This window comes from Geotrypetes seraphini, chromosome 3 (assembly GCF_902459505.1).
Source record: "Geotrypetes seraphini chromosome 3, aGeoSer1.1, whole genome shotgun sequence".
Taxonomy (NCBI): Eukaryota; Metazoa; Chordata; class Amphibia; order Gymnophiona; family Dermophiidae; genus Geotrypetes; species Geotrypetes seraphini.
This window is the reverse complement of record NC_047086.1, coordinates 389,734,252-389,756,404: the sequence shown is the minus strand read 5'-3', so window position 1 is coordinate 389,756,404 and position 22,153 is coordinate 389,734,252. Positions and strand designations below refer to the sequence as shown.

General features: G+C 43.6%; 1 protein-coding gene across 1 annotated transcript in view; it reads right to left on the bottom strand.

Moving 5' to 3' along the window:
• Positions 1 to 5,903: 5,903 nt before the first annotated feature.
• Positions 5,904 to 22,153, bottom strand: part of HAAO (3-hydroxyanthranilate 3,4-dioxygenase) — a 55,822-nt gene continuing 39,572 nt past the window's right edge. The window contains exons 8-10 of the mRNA XM_033938951.1: positions 21,032 to 21,100; positions 16,043 to 16,125; positions 5,904 to 6,796 (exon numbers count right to left, since the gene is read on the bottom strand). Of these exons, the coding sequence (XP_033794842.1) occupies positions 6,718 to 6,796; positions 16,043 to 16,125; positions 21,032 to 21,100 (231 nt within the window). The 3' untranslated portion in view covers positions 5,904 to 6,717. The remainder of the gene's footprint in view (positions 6,797 to 16,042; positions 16,126 to 21,031; positions 21,101 to 22,153) is intronic.

The following is a 22,153-nucleotide window of genomic DNA, read 5'->3' as shown; positions in this document are numbered from 1 at the left end:
TAACATAATTCCATGATGGTGCCATTTAGAGAATTTTACCTTCAGGAAAGGTAGGCGTTGGAAATTTATTTATTTATTCATTCAATTTTCTATATCGCTCTCCCAGGGGAGCTCAGCATGGTTTACATGAATTTATTCAGCTACTCAAGCATTTTTTTCCCCATCTGTCCTGGTGGGCTTACAATCTATCTAATGTACCTGGGACAATGGGAAGATTAAGCGACTTGCCCAGGGTCACAAGGAGCATTGTGGGTTTGACCCCACAACCTCAGGTTGCCGAGGTTGTAGCTTTAACCACTGCACCAGTCTAGAAATCAAAATGGAGTAAAAGTGAGCCAAGTATAGGACAATCAAGCCATTGTGACATCACTGATGAGGTTGGCTCTTAGGCACTGGTGGAATGAGGCATTATGACATCACAATACCAGCTCTGGTTCTCAGAGGCTGAAACTTTTCACACTATTTATTTATTCAATTTTCTATACTGTTCTCCCAGGGGAGCTTAGAATTGTTTACATGAATTTATTCAGGTACTTAAGCATTTTTCCCTGTCTGTCTAATGTACCTGGGGCAATGGGGGATTAAATGACTTGCCAACAGTCACGAGGAACAGTGTGGGTTTGAATCCATAATTTAGTTTTAACCACTGTACCAGTCTAGAAATCAAAATGTAGTAGAAGTGAGCCAAGTATAGGACAGTGAAGCCATTATGACATCACTGACGAGGTTGGCTCTTAGGCATTGGTGGAATGAGGCATTATGACATCACAATACCAGCTCTGGTTCTCAGAGGCTGAAACTTTTCACACTATCATTTATTCAGTTTTCTATACTGTTTTCCTAGGGGAGCTCAGAACGGTTTACTTGAATTTATCCAGGTTCTCAAGCATTTTTCCCTGTCTGTCCCAGTGGGCTCACAATCTATCTAATGTATCTGGGGCAATGGGGGGAATTAAGTGACTTTCCCAGGATCACAAGGAGCAGCTTGGGTTTGATCCCACAACTTCAGGGTGCTGAGGCTGTAGCTTTAACCACTGCGCCACACTTTTCCCTGTACCAGGGTTTTCAAGGCCTACATTTCCGGTGCCTATCTGTGACCTGAAGGTGCCTGCGGAGGCATTTTACTTTGTCTAATGCCACTTCCTGCGTTAGCTACACCTACAAGATTCCGGAGCCATTTTTTAGACGCCATTAGGTGCCTTGAAATTTGATTTCAAAGCTCTTTTCAACTGCATTTTGGACTTAACTTACAAGCGCCGTTTTTAGACTATGGGCCTTTGGGGGGTAATATTCAGCTGCTGGTGGTCAGCATTTTTTAAACACTGGCCACCACCAGCTCAATTGTTAGGGCCGGCACCGTTCAAATACAGGTACCAAAGGATAGATTCAATAAATGGCATCTAAAGATAGGCACAGGGATGATTTCCATACTGTTAAAGGGATTAAGTCCCTCAAACATGCTAATTCTTTGTTCATGTAGCAAATTATCTCGATTCGGAATTCTCTTTCTGTAGAAATGAGATGCTTGACAGATTATTTGTCATTTAGAAGAGCAGTTGAAACCTTTCTGTTTAAAGACTATTTCATGCAGGATTAGTTAATTCTCCCATTTGTATTAAATGTGAGAAAACTCCAAATACATTATCTCATGCATTGTGGCAATGTCCTCTTATTAAGTCTTTCTGGTCTGCCATCCTATTATATTCATTATGGGATAGTCCATTAGTGGAGTCTCCAAGGGGGGTGTTATTTGGTAAAGCTGCTGCTTGTGGGGTATCTGGACACGGTAGATGTATTTTATTTCAAAAGGCATGCATGATTGATCACAAATGTATTTTGCTATATTGGTTACAGAAAGATCCTCCTAGTTTTTGGCGTAGGAGGAACCAGCTTCATAGTTTAATTTTATTTGAGGTGAGGGATGTTTGTAAGTTTCCAAGACGTACACGTTTATTTTTGGAAAATTTGGGACCCATATATTCAAAATCTTTCCTCTAGAGCACGAAGTATGATTATTAATATTTTACATTGAAGCTTTGGAAACATTTATAACTTTGTAATACCTGGTAATATGTGTCATCTTCCATTCAAAAAGGCGGGGGGGGGGGGGGAATTGGAAGTTGTAGGGTTAGGATGAAATAGGTTATATTGAAATGTATATTGATGGAATCATAACTTTCATATTATTTTCTTGTTTTATTAATTACTTTAATGTAATGTGAATAGGAGGGAAAGGGGGGAAGGAAGGTGGGGGGCAGTAGGGAGGATGATATAGATCATATGGAAAAAATTTTTGGAGGAATATGGAAAAATATTACATTTGTAAATCTTTTTGAAATGGAATCTGTTTGTACTATATTATATTAATTATTTCCTTCAATAAAATGTTATAAAGTAAAGAATATTTGAGTGATATCTAATAATGAATTTATTTAATGTTTTTTTGGGTTGTTTTTTTATATTTTGATGAATTTCCTGGGTTATTCTCAGCTTTCTTTTTCATGTGACCCACTGTGATTTGAACAGGTATCTGTGGGTAAAGTAGTAAAGGGGAGGAAGTCATGAATTTGATATACTACTTACTGTACGTACACAGGTATTTCTCTCTTCATGGTCTAGTTTGGTACATCCACCTTTTTTTTTTTTTTTTTAAACCCCATCTTTATTGTACTTTTTCAAAATAACAATCAACACTAAACTTACCCCTCCTGACAGACCTTCAAAGGAGATCGTGGTGACTTTAACTCTTCTTCATCTCCCTACTCTTTTTTACTATAGCTATCTTTCCCTCCATTCTTCCTATGCCCTATCTTCCATCCCCTCCATCCCCCTTAACCTTATAGGAGCCACTAAGAAGGAAAAAACAAACAATCTTAGAAATGCACTTTTTACATGCTTCATTGTACAATTAAATCCACAATCAAAAGAAGTCAGAAATCAAAAACCAAAAGGCCATCGGTAAGAGTTAAAAGTGAAAACAGTCCTTATTTGCAAATAAAGACTGTTTTCACTTTCAGCACTTACTGGTGGCCGTTTAGCTTTTAATACCCCACTTCTTGTGACTTTTTTTTTTTTTTTGTGCATACTTCCTTAGGGATTTCTCTCCTTTTGTTTGCCTTAAATCCACAATCAAGCCATTTTCTGTTCCAGTGAATTCAATATCGACAGCCCTGTTTCAGGACGATTCTTCTGTATTAAACTTTATTTCATTTCTCTCACAGCATTCATTGGAAACTGAAGAAATGAAGGACACAAAACCCCTTGGCATGTTTTTCAGATGGTATCTCTATTGCGTTCACGGTTATGTCTGTGAAATCACATTTACAGCAAGTTGGGAATTTTTTGAAAGCGTCAACTGGAAATTGCAAGGCGTCTCCAGTATCTGGTCTTTCTTCATATATGGAACATCAATCCTTTTCATGGAGAAAATGTTTCTGTGTCTTAGGACAAGGTGCAACATTCTGACGAGGTGTTTAGTGTACACGCTGTGGACTTACGTCTGGGAGTTTTCTACTGGCCTCATCCTCCGGGGCTTCAATGCCTGCCCATGGAACTATTCCGGTTTCGTTGGCAATTTCAAGGGCCTCATCACCCTGGAGTACGCAATCCCCTGGTTCTGTGTGTGCATGATAGCGGAACAGGTGATAATCAAGAACGCTCTGCAGTTACAATTTGCTGCTCAGGAAGAATACAGCTACACCGTTAATACATAAATAAAGGGGTCTTTTACTAAGGCATGCTAGCTGATTTAGTGCCCGCTAACTGATTTAGCGTGTGCTAAAGATTAGCATATAGAATATAATGGGCACGTTAGCATTTAGCATGCATTAAATTGATTAGCGCGTGCTAAATCAGCTAGCATGCCATAATAAAAGACCCCTTAAATTCAGAAGAGCAACAGAAAAACGCAGAACAGCGTTATAGCTGCATCGCTTTATCGGTGGCGTTATCACATAACAAATGCAATTTTGTGGAGTGACCAAATGTAAGATATTATTGATGTGACAATAAAATAAATGTATCGGTACTGAACAGCTTTTTAACTTTAGGCGCTGGCATGTTTTAGCAATTTCGCCCTCTTAAGAGAAAATACTTGGCTTCCCACTAAAGAATAATACGGGGACCGTTTACCGCGGTAAACCCTGGTCACCGCAGTAAATCCACCGGAATGGGGACATTTGAAACTGATTTACCGCAGGAATGGGGACAAGACCTTTCACCGCCCTGTGGGAGCAGTGAAAAGTCTTGCGCCGGTGGTGAAAAAAATTGCGCCCGTGTCAGACTCGGCATCTCCTCCCCAGCTCCTCTTGCGCCTATTTTACCTTCAGGAGCCAGCCATGCCACGATGAAGACAGAAGGAACCCATAACCAAAGCCTGAGATCAATGTGATTTGAAGAATAAAATTACCAGACAACAAAAGGTAGAAAAAAATTAATTTATTTTATATTTTGTGATTTAGAATATTTCAGATTTGAAATATGTATCCTGCTAGAGCTGGTATTAGACATAACTGGGGACCACAAAGCCCAGGCTGTGCTTCTTTAGCTTCCAGCTGGCTTAGGTCTCTCTCTGTAACCAGGGGGCAGTTGCTCTCCCCTAACACTATTCCTGCCATGTGTGACTGAAGTATTCTGTTAGCTTGATGTTTCTATGTAGCATTCTGTATTAATTTGGTTTGTTCGGTTTTCACAACAGTGGAGGGGATATTTGTGAAAGGGACGGGAGACAGGGGCTTTGTTGATCCTTGCTCTGTTTTATTTGTGTTTATAAAATGACAATTGTACAGAATAGTCTCTTTTTATACTTTAATAAAAATAAGTTCAGTATAAAATCATAACTATTCGAGGCTTGCAGTTTGCAGGATGGGGACGGGGACTGAGCTCGCGGGGGCAAGAATGGTGAAAAAGTTTTCCCCATGTCATTCTCTACTTCCTGCCTCCTTTTTAAAGCCTTACATTTAAGAGTCAAGGGGCAACACATGTTTCATGCGGGAAAAATGGCCCAGCGTAGCACGCAGGAAAGTGTTTTGCATTAGGTTTTTTTTTGCCATTTTTTTATTTATTTGTTTGCTCAATTATTTAGCCCTCCGTCCCAAAGGAGCCCCAAACGGGTTACAAACCACATCCACGTGCTGACCCCCATGGTATTTATTTTTTAACATTTTTTGAGGAGAAGACATGTCAGGGGTTGGAGATTGGAGGTGGAAGCTGGTGCACTGATACAAGCTAACTGAATAACGTTGACTTAACATGGGATACCTTGAAGCCTCCTAAATAGGAGGTGGTAAGGGCCCGATTCGATAAATGGCACCTAACGTGTCATAGCGAGGGTGAGAAGCGCCCCTCCCCACCTCCCGCTCTTTCCCCGAACCCCCCCTGCCAAGCTAGCACCCCCTTCCCTTCCCCCATACCTCTAGTTCACTGCCGCGAGTAACAACGGTGGCTCTCCCTCTGTCAGGCACCCAGAAGCGATGTCAGCGGGACAGCTGACGCGGTCACGAGGAACACGTTGAACAACTAGAGGTATGGGGGAAGGGAAGAGGGTGCCCACGTGGCGAGGGGAGGAGTAGAAAGAGGCAGAAGGGCGGCCGTGCCAGCGGCCCCACAACATGGCGCCCGGGGCGGACTGCCCCCCTCATACTATGCCTCTTGGCACCTCGAAAAACAGCACCTACTGCAGGTCAAAGTTAAGCACCATTTGAAGAATCACACCCAGTAACGCCTAATTTGACTTAGGCCCCCTAGGCATGTATACCTTAGGTCAGACATAGACAACTCCGGTCTTCGAGGGCCGGAATCCAGACGGGTTTTCAGGATTTCCCCAATGAATATGCATTGAAAGCAGTGCATGCAAATAGATCTCATGCATATTCATTGGGGAAATCCTGAAAACCCGACTGGATTCCGGTCCTCGACGACCATGTCTGCCTTAGGTGCTGGTATATTAAGCCAGGATTTTCTTGGCCTCGCTCAATCCATGCCCAGACTCTGCCCCCCACATACGTCCTTAACTATGTTTACTTGCTGATAGGCGCTTTGGTGCAGAAGTCTACATCGAAGTTAGACGCCTACTGGCTATGTATTTTTAATCGTATTTTAATGGTTCTTTCAATTATCAGTGCCCTGGGTGTCGCTCACCCTCACTACCCCTCTGCTCTTAAGTCTCTCCTTTATGGAATTTGCTACTGTTGACAGCCCAAAATTAAGTGAGTTTTTAACAATAGATCCTTGAAGTGTAGAATCAATATTCGTATTAATTTATAACATTTAATACCCAGTCTGAACAAGCAGGTCAAGATGGTTTACAAAATTAGTAGAATGTCTAAGCTTGAAATCTTTTACACCGCAGCCCTTTACGCGAAAATGGGTGGCTATATGTGTAAATAAGTAGATCTGTACTGAAGGAGCCTGAAAAGATAGAAAAGGAACTAGATGGTAATGTTATCATTGCCCGGGTTTGAACTGAGTCTGTGTGACAGGAACAGATTGTTACGTTAGTACATTACATTAAGATTTTTAGTTCGCCTCTACCCCAAAGAGTTCATGGCGGATTACAAAAAGAAGATACTCTACTGGGAATAAACCCAGGTAAACAATCATAATCCTAGCTTATCCTATTTTAAATGTAGGAATTCCTCTGTGTATACTGTATAATGTTTGATAGAAAGCTGTACACTGAAAAACCCTTTGTCACGAGGTTAAGGAGCTTGATAGCGGTTAAGCGTAAGGATTCTTCCGTTTGGGATCTTGTGTGACATACAATGAAATACATCCGTCTCTTCTTTCCCAGTCATACCTGCATAAAAAAGAAAGAGAATTAGGCTAAGTACGAGCATCAAGCAGTCAATAAATCAGCTATATGGGAAAGGACTAATCAGGGAAAAGAGTAATCAATAAAAATCTTGAGCATTGATACACCGGACATCTGCTTAGTTTATTCAAAGCTTCTATACTGCTACTGACGACTGAGGAGCCAATTCAGAGTGGTTAAGATACATGAAAATGCTTAAAACTACACTAGTTCTAGAAGCATTTCAATAAAAGATGTGTTGCCTAATGTTGGTTTTAAGATGAACTGTACTGTGACGATCTACGAAAACTATGGCTTTTCAAGATCTGTAATTTAAGATGTTTGTATAAGTCTTGCTTGTTCCATTTTGTGTATGTTTCTTTTGTAAGGTGGAATAGGAATAATTTATGAGCTTCTATAATGATGCCTCAATACATGAAACAGAAACATAACGGCAGATAAAGGCAAAATGGCCCATCCAGTCTGCCCACCTGCAGTAACCATCTCTTCCTCTCTCTAAGAGATCCCACCCGCTCTCCCAGACTTGCTTGAATTCAGACAGTTTCTGTCTCCACCACCTCTTTCAGGAGACTGTTCCACACATCTACCACCCTTTCTGCAAAAAAGTATTTCTTTAGATAACTCCGGAGCCTCTTAACTTCATCCTGTGCCCTCTCATTGCAGTTTCCTTTCAAATCAAAGAGACTCGACTCATGCACATTTACATCACGTAGGTATTTAAACGTCTCTATCATATCTCCCCTCTCCTCTAAAGCACAGGTGTCAAACACAAGGCCCGCAGGCCAAATCCGGCCCACCTGACCGTTTTATGCAGCCCGCAGTGCGATGTGGTGTTTTCATTGCTGCCCCTGGGTGTTTTATCTTCTGGCTGGCTCCCTCCTCCTCATTTCCGCAGTGTGCACAAAGCCGCAGGCAGCGGCTCCTCGCACGTCCCGCGCCTCATCCGGAAGCATTCCCTCTGATGTTGCAACGTCAGAGAGAAGGCTTCCGGTTCAGGTGCAGGACGTGTGTAGGAGCCGCCACCCGTGTCTTTGTGCACACTGTGGCAGTGAGGAGAAGGGAGATGGCCAGAAGATAAAACACCTGGGAGCGGCAATGAAAATGTGAGGCACCTAGTTAAGGCACAGAATGAAGGGCAGGACAGGGGTGTGTTTTGACTCAAGAAAGAGTTAGCACAAACTTCGGACAAATGATAGAAGGGAGGGACGGAGGGAGGAGGCATGAACTTGGGACTTAGAATGAAGGGAAGGAGAGAGCCATAGAATGGAAGGAGGGAGAGAGTGAGGGGAAAGAGATGCTGAGTAGAGAATGACATGGGGAAAAAAAATCTGTCCCCGTCAGTGCCCCGTCACCGGATCACCGCCCCATCACTGCCGTCCCTTTCACTGCCCCATCCCCGCCTTCACCACTCCATCTCCGCAGCATCCACCCTTCCCTCTCGTCACCTCACTGCCCTTCAGCGGCTCGAGAATCTCCCTCCCTCCCCCTTACCTTGCAGCGTAAAGAAACTTAAGAAAGGAAAGGCGTGTAGTCCCTTCCTTCCCTCCCTCCCTCTGGCAAAATCTATTTCCCTCCCTCACCCCTCACCCTTACCTTCATGGCGCTTTACAAAATAAACTGATGCTGGCGAAGCCTGATTGTGCTGTCCTCCAGTCATGTGTATGTGGGCAGAAGCTTCTCCTTTGATGCAACTGGAAGTTGCGTCAGAGGAGAAGCTTCACCCACACAAACATGACTGGAGGGCAGCACAAACAGGCTTTGTCGGCATCAGTGTATTTTGTAAAGCGCCGTAAGGGTGAGGGAGGGAAATAGAATTTATATCTGCTGTGTATATTGTGTGTATATGAAAAATACAATTAGTAAAGGGGATGGGATCTGGGGCAGAGTTTGGGTGGGCCTAGGGAGGTCTGGGGTTGTGGTACTCGGTTGATATTTGTTAGACTTAGGGGGTACTTAGCTTGAAGTAGTTGAGAAACATTGCTGTAGGCAATCAGCTGGCGCCAGTGACTCTCCTTCTCTCCGGCCCTCTTCCCTGCTGGCACCCCCTACTGGCGTCTCAGGGCCCATCTGGAGGGCCTCTGCACATGCGTGGACGTCGCCGTGAGGTCACGCATATGCCTGATGTCATCAAGGCAACATCCGCGCACTTCTGGGTGCCTGAAGCCATGGCCACTACCTTTAGTGTGCCCCAGCTCGAGAAAGTTTGAGAGACACTGGTCTAGACTGACAATCTCTTTCTAAGAACGTTCATAGTCTTATCATTGCATCACCTAATAAACAAGGACAGTTTATTTAGTGCCTCACGTACCAGAGACCACTATTTAATTCAACAAACGTAAGTTGAGCAATAGAATAAATTTTGAAGCCCATCAAAGATGCATAATTTATGAAAGCCAGCCAATGCAAATGAGATGTAAATTACAGGTCACTGCGAACAATATAATTAGTATGGATAAATGTAATGTAATGTAATTTATTTCTTATATACCGCTACATCCGTTAGGTTTTAAGCGGTTTGAAGAAAATATACATTAAGATTATAAATGAGAAGTAAGAAGGTACTTAAAAAAATTCCCTTACTGTCCCGAAGGCTCACAATCTAACTAAAGTACCTGGAAATTAATAAAGAAGAGAAAATAAAGTTGCATGTTGAGTCCCACTGTATCGTCTTTGATGCTATTGTGTTCTACGTATTTCATGGTCTTGTGTTTTATGGTATACTAGTATTTAAGTCCATTACATTAACGGGTGCTAGAATAGATGTCTGTCTGTCTTTCTTTCTGTCTCTCTCTCTCTCCTTGGCCGCTGTCTTGTCTTTTTTTTCTGTCTGTCTTTATTTTTGTCTCTCTCCTTGGCCGCTATCTGTCTGTCTGTCTTTTTTTCTCTCTCTCTCTCTCTCTCCTTGGCCGCTGTCTTGTCTTTTTTTTCTGTCTGTCTTTATTTTTGTCTCTCTCCTTGGCTGCTATCTGTCTGGTGTCTCTCTCCTTGGCCGCTGCCTGTATGTTTCTCGTGCCTCTTCTCCCACCTACCTATCTTTCTGTGTGTGTGTCTTTATTTCTGTCTGTCTGTCTATCTCCGTGCCCCCTGCCTGTCTTTTTATCATGGCCCTTCTCCCACGTACCATTTTTTTGCTTAGAGTGCAAAGGGTAACCGACGCACAGAAACCGCTGCTGGCTCAGCTGTAGGAAGTTAGGAAAGTGCTGAAAACCGCCACCCGCGCACGCGCCGCTACTACCATGTCTCTGCCACGGAGCTACGGATCACGGAGGTAGGAGTGCACATGCGCGCTTAGGGTTTTATTATTATTGATTTATCAAAATTAACAACACATGCTGTTGGGTGTACTGCAGTGCTAGATAACTATTAATAGGAATGTGTATGCCCCCCCCCCAAAAAAAAAAATTGTATTGGTTAATCTTTATCCTGGATACTGAATTCTGTGCCCTATTCATCCTCATTCAAGTCTATAGGGACAGATGTTTTATAGCGCAACAGTAGAAACATAAGGGGTCCTTTTACTAAGGCGGGCTAGCCGATTTAGGGCGCAGTAAATGCTAACGCTTCCATTATATTCTAGGGACACGTTATTATTTAGCGTGCGCCTTAGTAAAAGAGGGGGATATTAACATTGTAAATGACGGCACATAAAGACCCGTGTGGTCCATCCAGTCTGCCCAACAGTGTATTTTTTTCTTTTTTCCTCTGGAATTTCTGCCGTAGAAGTCTGCCAGGCACTGTCGTTAGGTTCCAACTGCTGGAGTTGCTGTCCAAGCTCACTCCAGCCTTTCTCAACCATCCCAAAGTATTGTAGTTCCCGTCAAAGCCCTCCCCGGCCCATCACAATCATATAGTCATATACAGTACTGCAGGAGTCGGTCCAGAGGAAGGCTCCTAAAATGGTGCGTGGTCTTCGTCATAAGGCGTACGGGGACAGACTTAAAGATCTCAATCTGTATACTTTGGAGGAAAGGTGGGAGGGGGAGATATGATAGAGATGTTTAAATCACTACGTGGCGTAAATGCGCGTGAGTCGAGTCGCTTTCATTTGAAAGGAAGCTCTGGAATAAGAGGGCAGAGGATGAAGTTAAGAGGTACTATCCTCTGAAAAAAATAATTTCCTAACATTACTCTTAAGTCTACTGCCCCATAACCTTAATTTATGCCCTATAGTTTTACTATATTCCTCTCTCTGGAAAAGATTTGGTTCTGTATTTGTACTTTTTAAGTATTGAAATGTCTGTATCATATCTCCCCTGTCCCTCCTCTCCTCTAGAATATACTTATTCAGGTCTTCCAGTCTCTCCTTATATGTCTTTTGGCTCAAACCCCTTACCATTTTCATTGCCTTTCTCTGGACCACTTCAAGCCTTCTTATATCCTTTGCCACATACGGTCTACAGAATTGAACACTATACTCCAAGTGGGACCTCATCAATGACCTGTGCAGGGGCATCAACACCTCCTTTCTTCTGTTGATTACGCCACTCTCTATACCAGTGGTCTCAAACTCAAACCCTTTCCAGAGCAACATTTTGGATTTGTAGGTTCTTGGAGGGCCTCAGAAAAAAACAGTTAGGCCCTGATTCTACATAGTGCGTCCCGATTTTAGGCAGCTGTAGGTGTCCTACAGCTGTCTAATCAGCCAATCGGGATGCACGTTTTTTTTAAAAAAAACTGCTCCCCAGGCAGGCTTTCTATATTGAAGGCGAGACCCGCAAGACACCTAAGCTCGCCTAAGGGCCTTAGGCGAACCTAGGGTGCCCAATCCCTCCTGCTATAAGTATACCGACCGCCCCCCTCCCCCACACTACTGATCGCTGGCAGGAGGGTGCCCAATCCCTCCTGCCAGAAGATGCCCCCCCGACACTACTGACCGCCCCCCCCCCCCCCCGACACTACCGATCGCTGGCAGGAGGGTGCCCAATCCCTCCTGCCGGAAGACGCACCCCCTCCGCACCTCCCCCTGCGCTAACAGCCCTCAAACCTCCCCGCAACCAAACTAACCTTTCCTTGTTGGCCAGACGGGACTTGCCCGTGCAGCCAGCAGGCCCATCTCGTCGAAATGAGGCGGGCCCGCCCCTTCCCGGCCCATCCTTCCGAAGCCTAAGGCCTGATTGGCCCAGGCTCTAGAAGCCTGGACCAATCAGGCCTTAGGCATAGCGGGTCTGCCCATCCCCACTAAGTCTAAGGCCTGATAGGCACCTTAGACTGTTAGCACGGGGGGTGGGGGTGTGCGGAGGGGGTGCGTCTTCCGGCAGGAGGGATTTGGCACCCTCCTGCCAGTGATCGGTAGTGTCGGGGGGGGGCGGTCAGTAGTGTCGGGGGGGGGGGGCATCTTCTGGCAGGAGGGATTGGGCACCCTCCTGCCAGCGATCGGTAGGGGGGGGGGTCGGTATACTTATAGCAGCAGAGAGATCCCTTTCCGCAATAAGTATAGCGGCCGCGTCTACTTATGATGTAGACCAGCATTTTGTTGGCCTACATTGTAAGCGTCTCTTCTACTAGGGAGACGCGTAGGGCTGCCTAGGTTCGCCTAAGGCCCCCCTAAGGCCCTTAGGCGAGCTTAGGTGTCTTGCGGGCCTCGCCTTCAATATAGAAAGCCTGCCGGGGGAGCATTTTTTTAAAAAAACGTGCATCCCGATTGGCTGATTAGACAGCTGTAGGACGCCTACAGCTGCCTAAAATCGGGACACACTATGTAGAATCAGGGTCTTAACGTCTTATTAAAGAAATGACAATTTTGCATGAGGTAAAAAAACTCTTTATAGTTTATAAATCTTTCCTTTTGGCTAAGTCTTAATAATAATATTGTCATTTATAGCTAAAGAGACATATGATCAAGAAACTGTTTATTTTACTTTTGTGATTATGATAAACATACCGAGGGCCTCAAAATAGTACCTTGCGGGCCGCATGTGGCCCCCGGGCCGCGAGTTTGAGACCACTGGTCTATACAGCCTTGCATCCTTCTGGCTACAGTCACCGACTTGTCGCACTATTTCTTTGCCTTTAGATCTTCAGACACCATCCCCCCCAGGGTCCCTCTCCCCATCTGTGAATATCAACCTCCCGGTTCATATGGCTCCCTCGGATTTCTGCTTCCCAGATGCATCACTCTGCATTTCTTTGTACTGAATGTGACATACAGTGTCCATCAAACGTACTTCAAAGTTGCTGGCAGACCTCTGTTACCTAGGTCTTCACGAGTATCCCAAACACCTCACAGGAGTAGAAGAAAAGCAAAGGCACAGATGGTGACATGAAGATTGCAAAAAAAAAAATAAAAAACCCACTGCCATAAGGGCAAAGTGGCATAGAGAGTGAAATGAAGACTGCCAAAGCAGTGTGAAGAAGTCAAAGCTACACCAAAATTGCAGAACAGCAAGGCACCTTGAAAGGGTAAAACTGAACCAACATTGGCAGAGAAATTCCAGGGCATAGGTAAAGGAATAAAGCAGTAATAACACTTTTTGGATGATCCCAAGGAAGGGCGAGTCAGTTAAAGCTGAAAGGAAGGTGCTGGAAGGTACAGGAAGAACAGTGGAAGAGGGACAACATGGTTGCAAGGCCCTAAAACCCTGAAGTGTTTCAAGGTCCTGAAATGTGCCAACACCAGTGGCATAGTAAGGAGAGGGGATGGGGGATAGATCGCCACGGGCACTGTCTTGGTGTGTGGGGCACCTCTTCCTCTTCCATGCCATACTCACATCCTCCCTTCCCTGTCCCCCCCCCCCATACCTCTTTAAAATCTTCGCCAGTGCAAGTAACTACTCCAGCCTACTGCTCATGCCAGCCTGGGTCCCTCTGCAATCAGTTCTGGGTCACGGGGCCAGGAAGTGACCTCAGAGGGAAAGCCAGCATGAGCGGCAGGCCGGAGAAGTCTCTCATACTGGCAAAGATTTCAAGAGGTACGGGGGTGGGAAGGGAGGGCGCAAGTGTGGCACAGAAGGAGCGGGGGGGGGGGGGTTGGAGAGGAGAGTGTAAGGGGGTACCACCTACCCTCACTACACCACTGGCCAACACAGCAGCAAGATGGGTTGGAGGTTTTCTTCTTTTAAGTTTTGGCCTGAGGGGCTCAAGGAACCAACAGGAAATGTGCAGCAACCCAGAGCGAGTCATGAAGACGTTGATTATTGTGCCTTAGTGGAACTCAGCATTCATTCCTCCTCCCAGTTGCACGAAAATTGAGGGAAACCCAATGCGGGGAGGTTTGTCTTTAAGAAACAGTAGCATTTTCACCCACTCTGGTGCCTGCTGTGAATAAGGTTACCAGATTTCCTCTTAAAAAAAAACAAAAGACACCTGGTCCCGCCCCGCCTGTTTCGCCTCCAGCTCTGCCCCCAGCCTACCCCCGCACGAACCTTCCTGAGCTCGAACATGCGCACGTGTAACATTATCGCATCGATGTCCGCATGCACAGAGGCCTTCTAGATGCGGCGCCGAGCTCGGAGACTTCCAGGTTTTGGAAATCCCTCTGGGCACCCAGACAGTCCTCTGAAAAGAGGACTGTTGACCCTAGCTATGAATGATGTGTGGTGTTCCTTTTCTTTAAATATACTGGAGTTCCTTTCTTTTTCATGATCTATTAGGAGAACACCTTGAAGAATTCTTTTTTGGGCTCTGTCCACCAATTCCTTTCTTCATATTAGGGAAAGGGGATGAAATTTGATATACCCCCCTTTCAGTAGTTACAATCAAAACATTTGCACATTATATACAAATATGACCATGTAACTCCATTTTATTGCGAGTTGCATTGGCTTCCGATGGAGGCTCGTGTTCTGTTTAAATTGGGTTGTTTTTGTTATAAAGTTAGGTATGGTACCATTCCGTTCTACATGGCTAATAGATTTTCCTTAGCATCGCACAAATACAGTAGAAGATCTCATGCCCTGTTTACTTTTCCACCAGTTCAGAGCTGTAAAAGCAAGAAATTTCTTGACCATACTCTAGCATTTCAAGCGGCTTCCCACGATAGAGAATTTCGATCGTTATTACTTGGAGCTTGTTCTTATAAACATTTTAGAACTCAATTGAAAACTTATCTTTTTTCAAAATACCTGGTCAAATAATTCTTCTTGCCACTATTAATTGTTTATAATCTTTTGTAAACTGCGTTGAACTTCCATGGTTAAGAAGTACAATGTTATGTTATGTTATATTTAGTTTATACCTGGTGCAATGCAGAGTTAAGTGACTTGCCCAGAGTTACAAGGAGCTGCAGTAGGATTTGAACTCACAACCTCAGGGTAATGAGGTAGCTGTTCTAACCACTAGACCACGCCTCCACTTCATTTAGGATTAATTCCTAATAATCCAAGGAATGGACTAAAGAACATAAGAGTTGCCTTACTGGGACAGATCAAAGTTCCATCAAGCCCAGTATCCTGTTTCCAACAGTGGCCAACCCAGGTCCCAAGTACCTGTCAGAAACCCAAAAAGTAGCCACATTCAAGAGCTGAGATTATGATGTCATAATGCCTCATTCCACCAATGCCTAAGAGCCAAACTCAACAGTGATGTCACAATGGCTTGACTCTCCTATACTTGACTCACTTAAGAACATAAGAATTCCATACTGGGATAGAACAAAGGTCCATCAAGCCCAGCATCCTGTTTCCAACAGTGGCCAACCCAGGTGCCAAGTATCTACCTACGGTAGATCCCAAGTAGTAAAACAGATTTTACCAGGTTAGGTCATTGGCAACTTGCACACATCAGACCTATGCTGCAAGCTGGACAATCTAAACCAGTGGTTCCCAACCCTGTCCTGGAGGAACACCAGGCCAATTGGGTTTTCAGGCTAGCCCTAATGAATATGCATGGAGCAAATTTGCATGCCTATCACTTCCATCATATGCAAATCTCTCTCATGCATATTCATTAGGGCTAGCCTGAAAACCCGATTGGCCTGGTGTTCCTCCAGGACAGGGTTGGGAATCACTGATCTAAACCATAGGTCTGCAAGCTGGACAATCTAAACCAGTGGTTCCCAACCCTGTCCTGGGGGACCCCCAGCCAGTCAGGTTTTTAAGATATCCCTAAGGAATGTGCATGAGAGAGATTTGCATACCTGTCACTTCCATTATATGCAAATCTCTCTCATGCATATTCATTAGGGATATCTTGAAAACCTGGCTGGGTGGGGGGGTCTCCCAGGACAGGTTTGGGAACCACTGATCTAAACATCAAGAACAATGCCCACACTGTTGCTGCTGAGAGTTTGCTTACATAGTTTGGGCAGGGAGGAGAAGACTGTCATCGGTATTCAGCCATTGCATCTTTCCATCCAGAGTAACAACAGATGAACCTTCCTAGAAAATAAAAATATGGGAAGATATTGTATCATCTTAATAATACTGACAAATAATTGTTATTGGAACAATAAATGCAAACAACAGATGATTAAATAGGATGATTAAATTTGCTTTACAAAACTCCATCTTTTATTTATAAAGTATTAATTCCATACTCCCCTCAAAAAACTCTACGTTCCAATGAACAACTTTTATTGGTCATTCCCACTCTTAAATTTATAAATACCCGAAGACAATATATCTTCACTGTTACAGCACCACAAACATGGAATTCTCTCCCACTTTATTTAAGGGAGGAGAAAAATCTTGATAAATTCAAAAGCCAACTTAAGAGTTTTCTTTTTAAAGACGCTTTCAATGTTTAATTGAAATGCCAATTGCTCTTTACAACTCCTTTTCAATTTAGTCAGCTATGTGTACTATTTCCAAGAATATTTTGTCTCCCTTTTCCTTTTGTATTTTATCCTTAACGGTCCCTCCTTTTCTAGTATAAATTGTATTTCTTTCCCCTCTATCCCAGTGTTTCCTGTTGTAATTTGTCTAGTTATTAAATGTTTTTTTATATTTTTAGTATATTAATGTTATTATTTTATCATGTATTCTTTGTATATGTAAATCGCTTAGTAATTGTGATAGGCGATCAATCAAATACCGAATAAACTTGAAACTTGAACTTGAGAAAAAAATCCAATGCTATGTAAAATAGATTTGTTTTTCTTATGCACTGCTTCTATTTGAAGCACTTTATATTCAGGTACTCTAAGGGCTCCTTTTATCAAGGCGCGCTACAGGGGTTAGCGCGTCGGACATTTCATCAGGCGCTAACCCCCGTGGCAGCCTAAGATCCTAACGCCTTGTCTATGGAGGCGTTAGGTACTAGCACAGCAGGCGGTTTAATGCACGGTATTCCGCGCGTTAAACAGCTACCGCGCCCCTACAGGACCCCTACGTAATTTCCCCTATCTATCCCAGCAGGCTTACCATGGTACCTGGGGCCATGGAAGATTAAGTGACTTATCCAGGGTCACAAGGAGCAGTACAGGAATTGAACCCACAACCTCGGGGTGCAGAGGCAAGAGTTCTAACCATTAGGCCACTCCTTCTTCTGGTAGAAGGTGGGGCATTTATATGTCTTTGCTTGAAATAACTATGGGGCCTTTTGCTAAGCTGTGGCAAAACATGGCTATAGTGCGACTTTGCGCAGCTATTTCCCACACGCTAAGACCATTTTTACTGCAGCTGTAAAATAGCCAATTTTCTATTTTTATGTATTAATATTTATGTATTAATTTTCTATTTTTATGTATTAATATTTATGTATTAATTTTCTATTTTTATGTATTAATTTTCTATTTTTATGTATTAATATTTATGTATTAATTTTCTATTTTTATGTATTAATTTTCTATTTTTATGTATTAATATTTATGTATTAATTTTCTATTTTTATGTATTAATATTTTATGTATTAATTTTCTATTTTTATGTATTAATGGCCATGCGCTAGGGCTGCTATTAATGTGAGGCCAATTAAAAAAAAAAAAAAAATTAACAAACAAAAGAAAGGGGGAAAAAAAACAATCCACAAAATCAAAAGCACATGAAGCACAGTGGATAAACAATATTTAGTGCCTGGATGGATGCAGGAAAAACGAAAGGGGCCAACACCATATAAGAATAAAACCTGTCTTAGATAAAAATAAACCATGCAAAACACTGTATCAAAATCCCAATATGTGGCAAAAAAGCAGTGTTGGCAAAGAGGCTCCAACACCATGTGAGCTTTCACCGTCACCCATTTAGTAGGCAGCAAGGTCCAGAGTCTAGAAATGGCGTCTGAAGTTAGGCGCCTGGATTGCTGCGCTTAGCCAATCTAGGCACCTAACTTAATTTTCTTAATTTGCTCAATCGGCAGTGTTCATTGAAAACGCCATTAAAAAAAAACCCCAAAATTATTTTAAAAATTGAATTACCCACTAGGTGCCTAACAGTGGACGCAGGGCTGGATTAACCAATAGGCCAAGTAGGCACATGCCTAGTGCCCGAAATGGTCAGGAGGGCATCAACATTGGTTTTTTCCAAACGGCGATGGGCCCCTCCAGCATCGATTGGCAATGTGGGCCCCACCCCAGTCGGCAACACGGCCTCCCCCCCCCCCCATCGACAGAAAGTAAGACAAGCAACGCGGGTAAGAAAGGCAACGGGAACTGTAATTGTGCCAGCGGTGCTTCTTGCCCAAAGCTTCCCTCTGACGCAGCTTCCTGTTTTCGCCTGGGCGCATGGTGGGGTGGGGAGGGGCAGGGGGCCCAGGGTACTTGGGTGCCTAAGGGCCTTCAACGAATTAATCCTGCCCTGAGTGGACGCCTACCACTTTATTTATTTATTTATTTATTCAATTTTCTATACCATTCTCCCAGGGGAGCTCAGAACGGTTTACATGAATTTTTTCAAGTACTCGAGCATTTTTCCATCTCTGTCCCGGTGGGCTCACAATCTTTCTAATGTATCTGAGGCAACGGGGTGATTAAGTGATTTGCCCAGGGTCACAAGGAGCAGCGTGGGTTTGAACCCACAACCTCAGGGTGCCGAGGCTGTAGCTTTAGCCACTATGCCACACTCTCCCACACTTTGATGTAGTTGTCCACACTGAGGCACCTAACAGTAAGTGAGCATGGTTAGGAGCAGATTTGGGGTGGAGTTTGGGCGTGGTGCGACTGAAGCGCACTCATTTAGGTCAAGAAAAGCCTGGCCTAATAGAACTGGAGAATGACACGGGGGAAAAATTTGTCCCCTTCTCCGCCCCATTCCCGTCCCTGCGAACATGGTCCCTGTCCCGTCCCCACAAACCATCTGATCCCATCCACCCATTTTCATCTTCTCCCCACTCTCTCTTCAGCATCTGTTCCTCTACACTCCCCTTTAGCACCCTTCACACGGTCCAGCATCCCTCTCCCTCCTAATCATGGTCCGAGCATCTCCCTCCTTCCCTTCCCCGGCTTTATTTTAATTTTCTCTTACCAAGCAGCCGCTGGAGCCTTGAAGTCGTGTGCAGCTGCTGGAAAGTCCTCCTCTGACGCAACTTCCTGGCTCCGGCGGCTGCTTGATAAGAGAAAATTAAAATAAAGCCAGCGAAGGTAAGGGGAAGGGAAAGACGGAGGGAGATGCCCGGACGGAAGCTATTTTGTTCACGTTTCCTCTGTTAACTGCGGGGACAAGGCCATTCACCGCTCCAAGGGGCGGTGAATGGCCTTGTCTCTGTACCCACGGCAACTATTTTTTTACATCCCCATTTCGGCGGGTTACCTGCAGCTACCTGCGGCTAGCCGCGGGTAACAGTCACCGTGTCATTCTCTAAATAGGACTATCATGAAATAGTTTCAAAAATAAACTTATTAACAGCACAGAAATTCAAATGAAAGAGATGTAATACATACTATATGGGAGACATAATACTTTTGACACATCTAATAAGCACAAATCAGAACATACAATTAACATAGATATAGCACTAATGCTTTACTATAATACTGTTTATCCTATAGCTGAGGGGTCAACTGCAGCTATTAGATGGGTGGTACGGAGTGTGCTATGAAAAGCAGATGGGAGGCTAAACACAAGGAAAATTATGAATTCTTCTTCATCTTTTTGCAAATTCTTAACTCCTTTTCTTGCACATTCAGCCCAGCTGAGTACCCAAAAGGGTAAAGGCAGGAGAGAAAGGACGCTATATATCTCAGAGTGGATTATAACATCAAGCTGGTTTCCAAGACGACACACGGAGAGGAGAGAAGATGTAGGTGCCAGGCGTAAATAGCTGAAGGGACTGAGACACAGCCAGAGGAAGAAGCAACACTGCGGCAGGACACTTCATTCTCATGTGCCACAGTTTCGCTGATGAGGGAATTCAGTAGAAGAGATTCCAGCTGCTCCTCTTCTTTCATGGTCTGTGCACGTTCGTACATTGTCCATAAAGTCTGCTTTGGAGGTGACACATAGCGGCTGTGACGCCATCCTAATAAGTGAGATTTTTGCTGTTAGGGAACATGTAAAGTGATTTTTGTAGTCAAAGGCCCAGCCTTCTCATGATATACGAGTATGCATCATTCTTACATTTTCCTATGACTGAATTTCATCTTTGATTTGATTTTACCTATTGAATGAGCTCTTCGTCTAATATTTCATGGTGAAAGCAATTGTAAGACTAGTCGATGGCGCTTGAAGGCTGTTGGACCAGGGAGTGAGTTATCAAAGGAAAATTCCCCGTGTTTCCTCTTGGAAATGTGGGCCATCTGGAGAGTGTAGCTCCTTGTACGGTGTACTTCTTTGAAGCAGGTCACAAAATATGTTGTTAAAAGTACATCTGAGCCAGATTAAGTCACCTGATACCTTAAGCACAACCCAACAATTATGCCCCTCCACTGACAGGATATGCTCTAAACTCGCCAGGCCTTCAACAATCGACGCTAAACCAGTTTTAGCCTATTTAGTGTCAAAGTAGTTTAGCTATCGAGGCCCAAAACGGCAAATCGCGGTCTTTTCCGTGCTTTGTAGCAGCCTCCGATAATTGTATGTAAATAGATTACAATGAGCTCATCGATAATAAAACGAGCATTCCGCTCAACGGCCCAGATGACGCACAAAATGAAGCGCTTGTTCCGGAGAATCCGGTAACCCTACGTTTCCAGTACATGGATGTTAATTTAGAACAGGCTATACCCTTTTCTAAAATACATAAAAGATGGATGCCCCTTTGTGATGTCCTGGCTTTGACTTCCAGATTCCGACTTGGGTGTCCTTTCTAAAATTAATAAACAGACATGCCTTCACGTTTTCCACTCACTTGTTTGCAGAAAAGAGCACCACTGAGTACAGTTATAACCACAGTTGATGAATTCTTACTTACCAGTTGCCATATCCAGATATCGACATTCCTTGTCTTTCTTTCACATTCTCCTGGCCCATAAATCACAGCCTACAACAAAACATGAGAGTGAAAATTTATTTTTTTTTTCCTTATGCATAGCTTGCCATGCTTTTCATATAATTTCTTTAGGGATATAACATCTTCAAACTGATTTCAGTCAGTATCATTTCAACTATACTGTGTCTAGTTCAAGTAGAGTAATAAAGTATTTGCTTGCAATTCTCTGATAGGCGATGAGGTGACTACAGGAACAGTGAAAAATTAAATGAAAAATAAACCATAAGTGTGAATGAAGGGTGGTAACGCTGTGAGACAATTTCTCTCAGCTGAATTGTACATTGTCTACATTGTCTAGATTGTCTAGATTCTTCATTCTAAAAGACTTTATTATAATAGTGCTTAAGTTTACATTTTACAGAGATAGTGGGACATTTCTACAACATCTTTTATTGCACGTGATTGAAATTCCACATAGAAACACATTTCATGGCTGTCACAATCCATTAGTGTCATATCAGAGGTGGACCCCACAGGATGAATGACTGTGCCTTTTTATCCTACGTTAAAATTACTACATGGAAAGTACTCATGCACAATGGAGTCCACACTAACATGTGCTTACCATGAGCTAGAGACGCCTAGCGCGAGATGTGAAAAATTTCTGAAACTAGTATTCACATGTGAATGTAATCTTTACTTGTAAATGGTACTATCTACATGTGGAGATGCGTCTAAAATAATCCCACAAGAAAGGGACATTTTTGATCGGACGTCTAAGTCTGACTTTGGACGTTTCCCACAAGATGTCCAACGTTGGGCACGAACAAACGCTAATTTTCGAAACCGGTGAAACCACTAGTTGTCCAAATGTTTTTTTGAAAATCATCTACTTAGACACCTTGGTCAACGGGACGTTCACCCATAGGATGCCTAACTTTATTCACTATTTTCAACTACAGAAATGTCCAAATGCAAATCATCCAAATCCAGACCATTTGGACGTGGGAGGGGCCAGCCTTTTAATGGACTGGCCACATAGACATGCCAACAGAGCAGATGTCCAAGTCTAAGCCTACCCAGAATACACCTTCAACAAGACAC